This window comes from Gadus morhua, chromosome 8 (genome assembly GCF_902167405.1).
Source record: "Gadus morhua chromosome 8, gadMor3.0, whole genome shotgun sequence".
Classification (NCBI taxonomy): domain Eukaryota; kingdom Metazoa; phylum Chordata; class Actinopteri; order Gadiformes; family Gadidae; genus Gadus; species Gadus morhua.
The window spans coordinates 15,655,794-15,669,856 of NC_044055.1; the positions used below are offsets into that span (position 1 = coordinate 15,655,794).

The following is a 14,063-nucleotide window of genomic DNA, read 5'->3' on the forward strand; positions in this document are numbered from 1 at the left end:
CGTGCAGCCCCATTCAGTTTAACAGACATTTTATTTATGATGTTTTTTGGATCATTACACACTCAATATCACTACCAAAACGTTTTACTGGCGGCAGCGTTGCCTGATTAATGTTAAACGTGCACCGTGACGTGAGGCAGTCTTATTTATGTGCCTAATAGCGAAACTATATTTTGAATGTAGGAGAAAATGTATAATATATGCACTGATTGAACATTTACTTTTCTGATATGCAACACTAGCTATGCTAGTCTTTCTCCGCATTTACAGCAGAAACTGATTCACTCCAAATTAATAATTTGTCAAATAAGTAATGTAGTTCATAAACATGCATAAAATAAACATATGTAAATAATAAACAAATATAAAATTCAATAAATATATTCAAATATACAATAAAAATATATTTATTTAATAAATGCATTTAACTAAATACAAATTACACATTGAATAAAATGTATATAATACTAATCAAGAAATCAACACAAAAATAATAGAATCACCATGCCAACTGAGACCACTACGGTGCTGCTCTAGGAGAAGTCATGCAGTAAGGGACAGTACCAGTACCAGGGTCTTGTGGGTGGTGTACAGCTCCTGGAGGATCTGGTCCACGATGGAGTTGGTCAGGTAGGACACCACCGACAGCTTCACCTCTCTGGGGGAGGGAGAGACGGGGACAGAGAGGAGGGAGAGGAGACGGAGAGAAGGATGGAAAACAATGAGGACACCACACACACACACACACACACCACACACAACACACACACACACACACACACACACACACACACACACCCCCCACCCTCCACTACCCCTAGAAACAAAGACAAAACACCCATAATTATCCCACCCCAACAGTTAGAGTGCGATTAGGTCAAGCCAACCACACCCCCACACACTTTCAACACAACTTAAGCACACCCCATGACGTAACCACACCCCATGAAAAACTATCGCCCCCACACACACCCACACCTTCCCCTTAATCATCACCACCCCCCACCCCTCCCACCCCAACACATACACCGATTCCCCCCCAAACATCAACCCCCCCAGGCAGTTTATGCTGCGCGTGGATAGGATAGGGCCCTATCCACATGCAGCATAAACCACAGCCTATACCCCCCCAGCCATACTAGAGCGTTGTTGATGCCCCCCCCCCTCATACCCCAGAGCCTTGTTGATGCCCCCCCCCCCCCTCATACTCCAGAGCCTTGTTGCCCCCCCCCCCCCCTCATACTCCAGAGCCTTGTTGATGTCCTCGGCGGCCCGGTCCATCAGGGCGCAGCGCACTGTGCCTCGGGGGATGGACACCTGCTCCGAGACGGAGGACAGCGGGGGGTTGAGTCTCTCCGCCGCCAGGGAGGACATGGGACACAGCTCGCGACACAGGGACACCATGGAGTCCACGATCACCTAGGAGACCACAAGGAGCTGGAGGTCAGCGGGTAACGCCACACTGCTACAGGTGGACCCCGACGCTCCAAGGGAAGGGGGGGCCTACGGGCGCTGTAGGGTTGTGGGGCTTTTGATGTTTTTAAAAATGTGGTTGTGTTTTCCTGCCAGCCGGGGAACCAGACAAATCTGCAAACTCATGTTTTATTTGCATCGGCATCCATTTGCGATATCCAAGCGCGTCCGGTGGTATTCCGGTCTGCGCCCGGTGATAACACCCCTTGGAAATCGAAAATGAATAGATAGGTTCCAGACTAATATCCATTTGCGAATTGTGTTGAAAATTGTCTGTCTCGTTTTCTGCCTTGTCCCAGACAAATTGCAAATACAAAAAAGAATGCATGGTTATTATATACCATCCTACTTAGGAATCCTTCCCCAATACTGGGCCGGAGGGGGTGTAATGTTAAAGGTCCTTTGACTCTGGGTTTGAATCCCAATGGAGGCAACCTACCTGTAGGCATCCATGAGCAAGATGCCCAACACCCTATCCGCTGATTAATGTCATGTATTAAAACCATATTCACAGCAAGTCACGGTGGATAAAAGTCTCTACTAAATGACTAAATAGAAAATGATAGTAGGTAGATGGCAGACGGATCATGAATCCACACCTACAAATAATGGTTTTTTAGTTATCTCCGATACTGTATTTAATTCATATTGCTTTCATGATTTCCTCCCATGCGTCCTCCAGGCCCAAAGCATCACTTTAGAATGTTGTTTCATTTGGAGGCTTTCTGTATCTGCAATGCAGTAAATCCTCTGTTCGCTGGAGTGATGTACATGAAAAGTTAAAGGGAGGAGGACGGGGAGGACGAGGACGAGGAGGACAACTTGACCAGGGATATGAAATGTAATGCAATTGCTGCCTCCCTTTCTCCCTCCCTCCCTCCCTCCCTCTCAGCCAATGCCTCCCTCTCTCTCTCTTCTCTCTCTTCTCTCTCCTCTCTCTCTCTCTCTCTCTCTCTCTCTCTCTCTCTCTCTCTCTCTCTCTCTCTCTCTCTCTCTCTCTCTCTCTCTCTCTCTCTCTCCTCTCTCTCTCTCTCCTCTCTCTCTCTCTCTCTCTCTCTCTCTCTCTCTCACTCTCACTCGCCTTCTTCCACTCTTAGTCCCTGCATCACTCACTCTCTCACTCTCCCAGTCCCTGCCTCCCTCCCACTCTCTCCACCTCTCTCTCTCTTCCACTCTCCCAGTCCCTGCCTCCCTCCCACTCTCTCTCTCTCTCTCTCTCTCTCTCTCTCTTCCTCTCTCCCCCTCCCTGCCTCCCTCCATCTCACTCTCTCACTCTCCCAGTCCCTGCCTCCCTCCCACTCTCTCTCTCTCTCTCTTCCACTCTCCCAGTCCCTGCCTCCCTCCCACTCTCTCCATCTCTCTCTCTCTCCCAGTCCCTGCCTCCCTCCATCTCTCTCTGTTCCACTCTCCCTATCCATCCCTCCCAGCCATTCTATCTATCAAACCCCTCTGCATACCTCCCTCCCTCCCTTCCCCCTCTTTCTCTCGTCACCACCCTTCCTCCATCGCTTTCCCACCCTCCGACTCTTCTGTCTCCCTCTCCCTTTTTCTCCCCCTCCTTCCCTCCATTCACCTTCTAACCCTCCTCCCACCATTCACTCCCCCCGCCTCTCCTCCCCCCCCGCCCCCCCTCACCTGCAGCTCCTTGTCCGCCGCCTTGGTCAGCTCCCCGGCCAGAGTCTCCAGTCTCTGTCTCACCGGCCCGTCTACAGACAGGACATGAGCCAGCTCACACAGAGACGGGTACAGCTGAGAGGGAGAGAAGGTGAGATCAACACACAGGAGGAGAGAGAGAGAGGGAGACAGAGAGACAGATGGTGAGAACGGAGGAGAGAGAGCCGGGCGGAGAGCGTTAAAGAGACAGGAAGAGCAAGGCAGCAAAAGACAGGCCAGCAGGTCAGAATTATTTTAATAATATAACATTTGATAAAAAAAAACAATACCCATATTTTACAATGTGCAAAGGCCGTGTAATTAAACTCCAAGTAATTGAGGTTTTTACTGGCATTGCATAATAGCATAGACATGCATTAATGCATACAATGTACACTGAGGAATAGCAGAGAGATTGGTATGTGGACACCGTATGTGGGTTGACAAGATGTATGGAGTAGTCAAACACACACACACACACACACACACTGGACTCACCGCCCTGGAGTTCTTGGCCTCCTTAAGGATCTGCTTGGCTGCCTGCACCTCTTCCTGATCCTCTGATCCTCTCAGGACAGACACCTGCTGCTGCACACGCACACACAGCCGCTCCATCACCTGCGCACACACACACACACACACACACACACACACACACACACACCACACACACACACACACACACACACACACACACACACACACACACACACACACACACACACACAGTCAGCATTACCACAAGAATGAAAATATGCCGGTATGTACCGGTATATATATCTATGTATATATTTCTGACCAAAGTCCCTTGCCCAAAATACACACACAGTGCAAATACATTTCTGAAGCAGACACACAAACATCTCCCATGGCTGCGACGTATAGCCACAAGGCAGGAAAACAAAGACGGACGCACACGTTCATGCAAGTACTCTCACACACACACACGAACACACACCTGTTCGGCGGTGCTGGTAACCAGGCCTTGGTTCAGCCTGAGGGCTTGCTTCTGGGAAAACCTCTGCGTCTGGTTGTTCCTCAAGAGGGCGCGTTGAATCTGTGACACACACACACACACACACACACACACACAGCGGGAGGGGATGAGTGTTTACAGAGCGCGACGAGCAGGTGAAAAGTCCATTTGCATGTTAATCCGCCGCCAAGGGAGAGACGCCTTAAACCCGAGGGGAATCCACTGAAACGGAAGCGGACCTGCTGAGAGGCTTCACCGCTGAGCAGGTGGCGCCGTCTCATTATCTTATGCAAAGGATAACAGTAGAAAAGTTATCTCCCCGAGGGATCGCACACCCTGTCAGAACCTCAGCACACCTCACCAGCTGGGAGCCAAGCGTTAAGGAACACGGCCGTAATTATGTTTGGATAGAATTACCTCGAGACAGTCAAGACAGACGGAACCTCAGAGCGCGGCGGAGACGTGGAGAGTAGGACCCCAGTGTGGAGTAGACCCCTGTGATCGCTGCCAGGCGCGTTGCCCGACCCATACCACATCACACTGGTTTCACTACGGTTGACATTTTTGTTGGTACGCTGAATGTTTGTCCCTCACAGCTAAGCAGAGGTCTTTTTTCGTCTGACATTTTCACACCGGCGGTTGATAGGGGAAATGGGGACAGAATAAAACGACTCCTAGAGAAAGATCCCCCATGACACGCTGAATCGTTTTACTCTTGGGAAGCATTGTAGTTTGGATGTGACCAGGAGATGTTTAACCAACCTTGGTGATGGCTTGTTCCATCTTCTCTGGAGCGCTGCGGTACGCCTGCGCCACGTCACTGAGGGGGAGGGGCATGTAGTGGATGGTGAAGTTACTGTGAGAGAGAGAGAGAGAGAGAGAGAGAGAGAGAGAGGAGAGAGAGAGAGAGAGAGAGAGAGAGAGAGAGAGAGAGAGAGAGAGAGAGAGAGAGAGAGAGAGAGAGAGAGAGAGAGAGAGAGAGAGAGAGAGAGAGAGAGAGAGAGAGAGAGATTTGAAGGAGGAAAACAGGGGGTGAGAGAGAGGTGAGAAAATGGATGCAGAGAGACAGATGCGGAGAAATAGGGGGAGAGCGAGAGAGTCAGGGGGAGAGAGACATTTTTGATGCGTTCATGTTTAGACCTGCATTATTAATTACGTTTAAAAAAAGGGAACCGCAATTACCTGAGGGAGAAATCGATCGATACTCTAATCGTTTCTTCGCCCTCCTGATTGCCAAAATCACTTTAAAACATGCACTGTGTGTATGCAAAGTGATTCATGCATACCCACACACATTGATGAACACGCACTTATACACACACTGAAGAAATCTTTCTTCCTTTGTCACACACAGTAACAAATACAGTCTCAAACACATAGTAAGAAATGAAGACACTTTCTCAAACACACTCGCATACGTTCGTTCTTACACACAAGGTAACAAATCCACACACACACACACACATACACACACAAACGATGAGTTTGAGTGGCACATAGCATCAGAAGAGTGATGAAATGTGGTGTAACGCGGTGGACTCTGACAGCGCAGCTGTCACATCTGTGTGTGTAGAAGCTCATTTATCCGCTCATAAGGATGCTCGTCTCTAATCAGCGTAACAGAGACACAAACGCAAAGACCCGCTTAAAGCACATGCTGTGTGTGTGAATGTGTGTCTGTCTGTGTGTGTGTCTTTGTCTGTGTGTCTGTATGTCTGTGTCTCTGTCTGTCTGTCTGTGTGTCTGTCTGTGTGTCTTACTGTTCCAGGGCTCTGGCTACATCCTGAAGTCCCAGCACCGTGGTGTTGTTGCGATCCCATGTCACACTCCTTGCACAACAAGCGGGGAGAGAGAGATAGCGAGAGTCATTAGTTTGCCACTCTGTAGAAAAACAAACAAATCACCTACAGAGTGTACACACTCTCACCTCCTTTAAAGTCTACACAAATAGATGTGCATGTACACGCGCACACAGAACTGGGTCATTCAAAAAGGTACAGATGCCGAATTGGGCGGTTAGAAAATCAACACACGCATAGAACATTCCACCCACACACATCACCCACCCGCACTCTGCTTGTTTGGCCAAACCCCAATGTGTCCCTCTCTTCTTGTTGTCTTCTCTCCATCTCCGCCTCATTCCACCTCTCCTCCTCCACCTGCTGTCCCTCCTCCATCGCTCCTCTTCCACTCGCCCCCCACCTAAACATCCTTCCATCTCTTCTCCACCAGTTCCTCTCCTTCCACCATCACTCTTTTTCTACTCCTCCGCCTCCTGTGCCTCTTCCATCACCCCTTCTCTCCACATCCACCCTCTGTACCTCCTCCACCTCCTTCTACAGAGCCATCGGTCCATCCCATCATCCGTCACTCAATCTCCGTGTCTCCATCTACTATACCTCCTCCATCTCTCCTCGTCCACCTCTTCCATCCCTCCTCCCTCTCCTCTCCTCCACTACGTGGACCACCTCCAGTACCTCCTCCGTCACTCCATCTCTCCCCCTCCGCCTCCTGTACCTTAATCACTGTTTGATGAGCCGATGCCACCTCTGTTGCAGCACATCATTTCCTCCTCGTTCTCCCTCTCCTCATCTCCTTCACCTATGAGTCCCCCCAGGGCTGAATAAAGTCCCCATCTTTCATCTTTACTTTAAATCTTCTTACACTCGCTCTCCCTCTCATGTCATCATCTCCACCCTCCCCGTCTTGCTGCTACAACCCCCCCCCCCCCTCCCCTCATTACTCACTCCGTTACCACGACAACGTCCTCGAACCAACCCCAGCGCCCCCTGCTCCCCTTTGACCCTTCTTTTCTCGTAAGCATCATCGTCATCGTGGTCATCATCGTCCCCCGTCTATTCCCATTGGTTGTCTTCTTTCTCATTGAGTTGAGCCGCAGTGGTGTTTTAATAACTAAGGGGACCTCTGCCAGTCCCCCTCGGGTACGCAGCTCATCTCTGTCCCCCACAACAATAGCCAATATCCTTGAGTTCCTATGCCTGCATTCCTTTACTCCACAGCCCTGTAGAGGAGAACACACCCACCCACGTTGCCCCCCCCCCACACACACAACCCCACCCCTATTCCTCTATTATAACGTTGGGGCCGTGCCAAATTATTTTTCCTTTGAAGCTGGTGCATCATGCCCTACCCATCCTGACTCAGAACACACATACACACACACACAATCACCTTCACACACAAGGACACACATGAAAGCATGTGAACACAGACACACACCCACACTCTGACAAACACACCACCTCACCTACCTACACGCACGCACCAACACCCACCTCAGAGTCGTGTTGATCTGCAGGGCCTTGCTCAGCATCTTGGCCCCAGAGTCTTCCAGACAGTTCCCACTGAGATCGACCTTCCGCAGCCCGGCATTGGAGCCCAGGGCGTTCACCAGCACCGTGCCCCGCTGACGGAGCCTGGAGTCGGCCAGGGACAGGGACTGCAGGGCCTGGGAGAGGGGAGAGGGGAGCGTCTCAGTTTTAGGGGGATTGAAGAGACGGACAGTGGAGCAAAGAGAGAGTGAAGGAGAGTTGGCAAAAAGAGTGAGACGGACAGAGAGAAGGCAGTAAGGCTTGAGAGATAGAGGTGTATTGGCTGTGAATGTGTGCGTGCGTGTGCGTGTGCGTATGCGTGTGCGTGTGTTTTTCAAATACTGGGTTTAATATCCACAGTTGGGACTTCCGGGCCCATGAACAAGCTTTCGCACACGCCAAAGCTTAGTGTGTGTACATGGGCATGCACGCACATTTGAGAACGCTTGTGAGCTATCACCATCAAATGTGGTAAATAATTGAGCAAGCTACTTGTCATGCTGAATTTGCCTCTCAGAAAGCAGGCCGAATGAGATCGAGAGATACGGAGATGGTGAGAGAGAATGTGAGAGAGAGATAGTGAACGAGAGCGGTGGAGGGAGATAAAGAGAGTTTGGCCCTAAGGAGAGTTAGGAATACGGTGAAACTAAATGAATGATTCATCGTCCGCCTGCAGAGTCCATGGATGACTTAACAGGCGTGTCTGTTTGTGTGTCGCGCTCACCCCGTGCCTGTAGCCGCGTAAGAGAGTGAGCGAGCGAGCGAGCGAGCGAGCGAGCGAGAGAGAGAGAGAGCTTGTAGCTTAGTGAGAGAGAGCTTGTGGACGTGTGAAGGCGAAATACATGACAGTTGGATAGAGAGAGAGCGGGGAGAAACTGGAGGGAGAGAGGAGAGAGAAAGAGGAGCGGGAGAGAGAGAGGAGCAAGTGAAAGTGAGAGAGTGACAGAGCGAGGAGATAAATCGATTGAATCTGTTGATGCTGTGCAAGTGTAATTATGTAAATTATCATTTGAGCAGGGCTCTACGAACTTAGTATGGGTGAAGGGTGTGTGTGTGTGTACTCACACAGTCCTCTTCCTGCACCAGGTGAACTAGTTTCTGCAGAATCTCGTCCAGCAACCTGAGAAGCAAATACATCGTCGTCTCTTCATCAGCACCATTATCCCGCCGGTCCAGCCTCATCTTCCTCAGTGTGAAACAAGGCCATCATTAAGCCGTCTCAAACACATTAGTGATCATCATTACTATTTACATAACAGCTGCATCAGCACCGGGAGCCACTGCCTTCATTAACGACACACACACACACACACACACACACACACACACACACACACCCACACACACACACACACACACACACCACACACACACACACACACACACACACACACACACACACCCCCATAGATGGTGCTGTTCTTGCGTTTAGATTTCCGTGAAACAGATCCTCTTTAACGTTATAAACCAGCATCCAGCCCAGCCACCCACCGGCCCTTCACGTTGAAGTTCTTCCCCAGCAGCAGGTGCTTGAGCGAGGGGTGTCTGGAGAAGGACGGGAGGACCACCAGCATGTCCCCATCCAGCCCTACAGAGGAAGCACAGGATCACAACTTACTATTACCCTTCAATTAGTCAATGAGCAGACATTTATCCACGGAGCCTTGCAGTGACTTCAGATACAGGTTATTAAGGAGTAGGCCCGGGGTCAGCAGGTGATCTCACTCGAGGATGCAGACCTTGTGACCTCCAGTGTGACACCGATCTGAAATCACGAGAGCAGGTAGGGTTTGCGGCAGTGTACGCAAAGAAACCTACACATAAACACTGCAGCCATCGGGGATCAAACCCAGTACTTGGCGGCATGGGAGTCGAACAACCTAACCCTTCCTCTATCCTGGACCAGAGACCACGTCGGACTTCCAATAATGGTGTTCTCCACACACAGCAGGACCATGGAAGAGAAGGTACAGGGGATATCTCGCTACTCATTCTTCCTCCTCCTCCTCGTCTTCCAGTCCTAACTTCCCTTTGAGAACTGATAAGAGGGTGCAAGATTGGGAGGCATAAAAACTGAGACGTCTCACAGACGGAAGATCTGAGCGAGCCACGCCTGTCACTCACATCAGTGTCTCCATGCTTGCATCACCTTTTGATCTTTTGGGGGGGGGGGGGGGGGTTTAAGTGAAATGTAATGGAATACAATTTTCTCTGCCAAAAGATGAAAGCAATGTCAATGATCCAAGAGGATTAAGTGTTTTCTGTGCATTTATGCCTGTTAATCCACAAATTATATGCACATAGGTGTGTGTGTGTGTGTGTGTGTGTGTGTGTGTGTGTGTGTGTGTGTGGTGTGTGTGTGTGTGTGTGTGTGTGTGTGTACCGTTATCGGAAATGTCAAGGGTTCCAACGCAGGCAACACGAGGAAACAGTTCCTGGAGCACGCCGGCACCAGCTGACCTCAGCTGAACGAGAGACAAAAACAGAGAGAGACAGACGGACAGACAGATGGACGGACAGACAGACAGAAATGGACAGAGACGGAGAGAGACACAGGCGGACACAGACAGACAGTGAAAAGAGAGTGAAAGTTAGAGTCATAGTAATTGGCCACAAAGATAGGAACAGACATAACAGACACAGAAAGTCAGAACAGTGGAGCGTTCGCTCTCAGTATTATATTGAGATAGAGGGAGCATACCAGGGAGGAAAGAGAGTAGATAATATCAATACAGAGCGAGAGGGTTACCTTCATCTATAATATAGTATTAATATTAATATAGAGTGGGGAGAGGGTACCTCACAGCCGCTGATGTCCAGGTGGAGATCTGTGATGTGAGGGTTGTTGGATAGACCCAGGAACAGAGCTCTGGGACACACAAGAACAGGATGATACAATAAGAACAGACAGAGGAAGACAGAACCGGTAGAGTGAATGAAAGAGAAAAGATAGAGTGAATGAAAGGGAACAGATAGAGTGAATATATATAGGAAGACAATAAGAGTAAAAATAGATAGTGAGAGAAGAGCGTCTGATAGAGGGCAGAAGGGAGGGGCAGAGAGGGAGGAGATGCAGGGCAATAAAGAGATGGTTGTTAATAAAACAAAAGGGAAATGAAAGAACTGGAGTGGAGGAGGAGGGAAAGGAGGGGGAGAGAATAGTCTCGCTCGGGGCCGGTGGAAATGTAACCAGAGGAAGGGAAGGTGAGCCAGACAAGAGAAACACAACCAGGCAATGCACAAAACAAGATGGCTGGCTGATATGAAGCACATGGGTCCTGCGTGAAATCAATCTGTTGTATTGTCATCCGTCAACATCCAATACGTACTTTGACTACCGGGGGGGGGGGGGGGGGGGTATGTCTGATAAGGTATCACAAACATCATTTATAAGGGATTTAGAATATGACACAAACGTAGAGAACATTTGCGCATTTTTGCCCCCGTAGATTTTATGGATCACACAATTTAGATAAGAGATTTAGAAAGAGATTTAGGCATATCTATCATCTGCTGATCCGTCGATATTCTGGTAAAAATACATTTTTCAATTTAATAACCCAATGTGCATTTGAATTAAAGTAAAAGGAAAAAGGAAACAAAATGTAAATGATATCCCAAACCTGAGATTACGAAAAACAATGCGAAAATGTTCTTAGTCTAACCTGCATATATTCACAGATCCACAAACCCAGACATAAACACAAACACGCACTCGTATCATCTGCATCTGACTACACAGGCATCACCAGCCATTATCCAGGTGCCTCCAAACACAGAGCAGCACATCTGTGTACTTTGTCTTTTATTTCTATGCATTGTTTCTCATCCCATTGTGCTCCAATCACAGACGTCTGACACGAAGAGATGCATTCCGGAAGTTTGAACTCCTCCACCATCAACCACAGAACCAGCAGCTGTTCCTAGCACACAGACAACGCATCAACGCCCCACACACACAGCCCCACATCTGAACGAGATGCCCCCATATAACCTCGCCACAGCGAGAGGGAGATGGAGAGAGTGAGAGCTATCTATGCCTCTAATAAACAAAATACACACACATTTAAATCCATACAGCGACCAATAGATATTTCTAAATATTTCTTTTGCATTTTTATTCTTATTCCCATTTCGATATTGTGTATCTTATTTTCGTCTGCATTTCTCTTTTTGTGCTTCGGCGATTTCAATGTACGTTTTAAACGCCATAAAGTGCCTTTGATTGAAAATTACTTTGCATCTAACCGCTTTGTGAGCAAACACTATACAAACCAGATTTCATTGGAATGCGTTTATGTAAGATAAATAAGCAACAATAAATGAGTATTACACATCTGTAATTTGCTCATCTTTGATGCATGTGAAACCAGGCATTGAAGCTCAGAGAGATTACTGCTGTCAAATGCCGAGTGCTTGTAACTGAAGAAGCCATATTGAGTGTGTTAAACATGGACTTAGCATAGATTTAACATGATAACCTCGTAAAACAACGTCAAACACTTAACCCTGCCATGAAAAGCCCTCAAAAAGGAACAAGGCTTAACAGAATTCCACCAAACACACACACCTTCACCCAAAATAGATGCACAGAAACAAATTACACAGAAAGTTGTCTACGTTTCCATAGAAACCTAGGATTAATAATGGCACTGTTTTGAGTGTGCAGCACAATGCCTTGCTTATTATCCAGGGCTAAACGAGGTGCTCCTAACGAGGTTGGGCTAACGAGGGCTTAACGAGCTGCTCTAATTAGAGAGGTACAACCCTGTGTTGCAGCTCTGCCTGTAGTGGAGAACACGGCTTTACCCTCCGTCCTTCCACCGCGCACTATCCCTTATTTAACCGCCTTCACAAACGGCAGTTACTCGACGCGTTCCAAAGAGACGCTGCCTCCATAGTAAATAGGTTTCATCTGGAACACGGTCTGAATGAATGGAAAACAAAAATAGATGACAGCGTGTCATGGTTCAACTGGCTTCAATCATCAGAGACAAAGTTACTTTTGATTTCTAGATCACTTGATGTTAATCTGATTTGACCGACATCTATAATTGGATAGTTCCTTTCATTATTGTACTTTTGTTGTACCCCTAAAGATACAATGATGAAATGCCAAAACATTTACATTTAGGGTATTGAGCAGACGCTTTTGTCCAAAGCAACCTACAACCATTCATAAAAACATTTACACACTGACAGCGTGCCGTTGTCAACCATGCAAGGAGACAGACAGCTCGTCGGGAGCAGTTAGGGTGAGGTGTCTGGTTCAGGGATACCGACACACAGCCAGGAGGAGCCGGGGATCTAACTATAACCTTCCGGTTACAAGTCAAACTGCTGGGCCTCCTGAACTACTGCCCCCCCTACTCGTTGGCATGGGATTGACCTGCCCCAGAGGCAGTAAAAAACCCCACCCTGCCATGCTCTACCAGCTGAGCTACACGGATGTATTGAGGAGCACAAAAATCAATAAATGCACAAATAATACACACATAATTATGAATTTCAAGTTGATCCAAAAAATGAATAAAACCGAGTAAGTCAAAATATGAATAAACCAAAAGTATGAAGACATTAATGAATAAATAAAAATTCTATAAACAAAAAATGTGAATTAAACTAAATACCAGTATGAATAATATGATTTGAAAAAAACAAAAACACGAATTACAAAGATTAACACATGAGGCCCCCATCCTGCCCCACTAGCCAAGGCCAACCAGTGTGGTCTAATCCTGGACCAGGACCTTAGCTGGTCCCATTTAGACAAGGACCTGAAGTGGTCCCATTTAGACCAGAACCTGAAGCGGTCTCATATAGACCAGGACCTGAAGTGGTCTCATTTAGACCAGGACCTGAAGCGGTCTCATTTAGACCAGGACCTGAAGCGTTCTTATTTAGACCAGGACCTGAAGCGGTCTCATTTAGACCAGGACCTGAAGCGGTCTCCTGTGGACCAGGATCTCAAGTGCTCTCCTGTAAACAAGGACCTGAATTGTTCTCATGTGGACCAGGATCTTAAGTGGTCTCACGTGGACCAGGACGTGAAGTGGTCTGGGACCGGACTCACCTTAGGGAGTCTGGGGGCACCTTCATGGAGGCCAGGCTGACGTGGGTCAGGCTGAAGGCGGAGCTGAAGAACTGGCGGAAGGTGGGCAGGGAGTCCCTGGCTCTCCTGGGAGAGAGAGGAGAGAAAGGAGAACAAGGAGGGTGAGGGATGGATGGGGAGCTGGACCAAGGTGGAAACCCACCTTTGATACAAAATGTACATAACGTTTGACCACCGACACTGAGCCTTTTTTTAATCAACATAAAGTGGATGAATTCCTCCAGTCCTGCCTGGAATAGTAAAAACTATTTATTTTCATTTCTTTCCAGCGCAGACCTTCCTGTTTGGCTGTGAGTAAGAAGGTATGCAATTTATACAGCATTTTAAAGCATAGACGGCGATAGGAAAGATATTAAATTCAATTTCATGTAAACCAGAAGAGACGTGAGAGAGCAGAGAGAGGCAAAATGAAGGATAAAGCTGAGGACAACAGACACCAAAAGATGAAACGCAACAACAGAGAGAGGAAATAAGATAGGATGGAATACAGTGAGGGAGGGAGGGAGGGAGAATGCAG

General features: G+C 48.1%; 1 protein-coding gene across 1 annotated transcript in view; it reads right to left on the reverse strand.

Moving 5' to 3' along the window:
- carmil3 (capping protein regulator and myosin 1 linker 3) overlaps nucleotides 1–14,063 on the reverse strand; it is a 90,807-nt gene that overhangs the window by 17,125 nt on the left and 59,619 nt on the right. The window contains exons 27-28 of the mRNA XM_030364162.1: nucleotides 1,244–1,419; nucleotides 571–658 (exon numbers count right to left, since the gene is read on the reverse strand). Of these exons, the coding sequence (XP_030220022.1) occupies nucleotides 571–658; nucleotides 1,244–1,419 (264 nt within the window). The remainder of the gene's footprint in view (nucleotides 1–570; nucleotides 659–1,243; nucleotides 1,420–14,063) is intronic.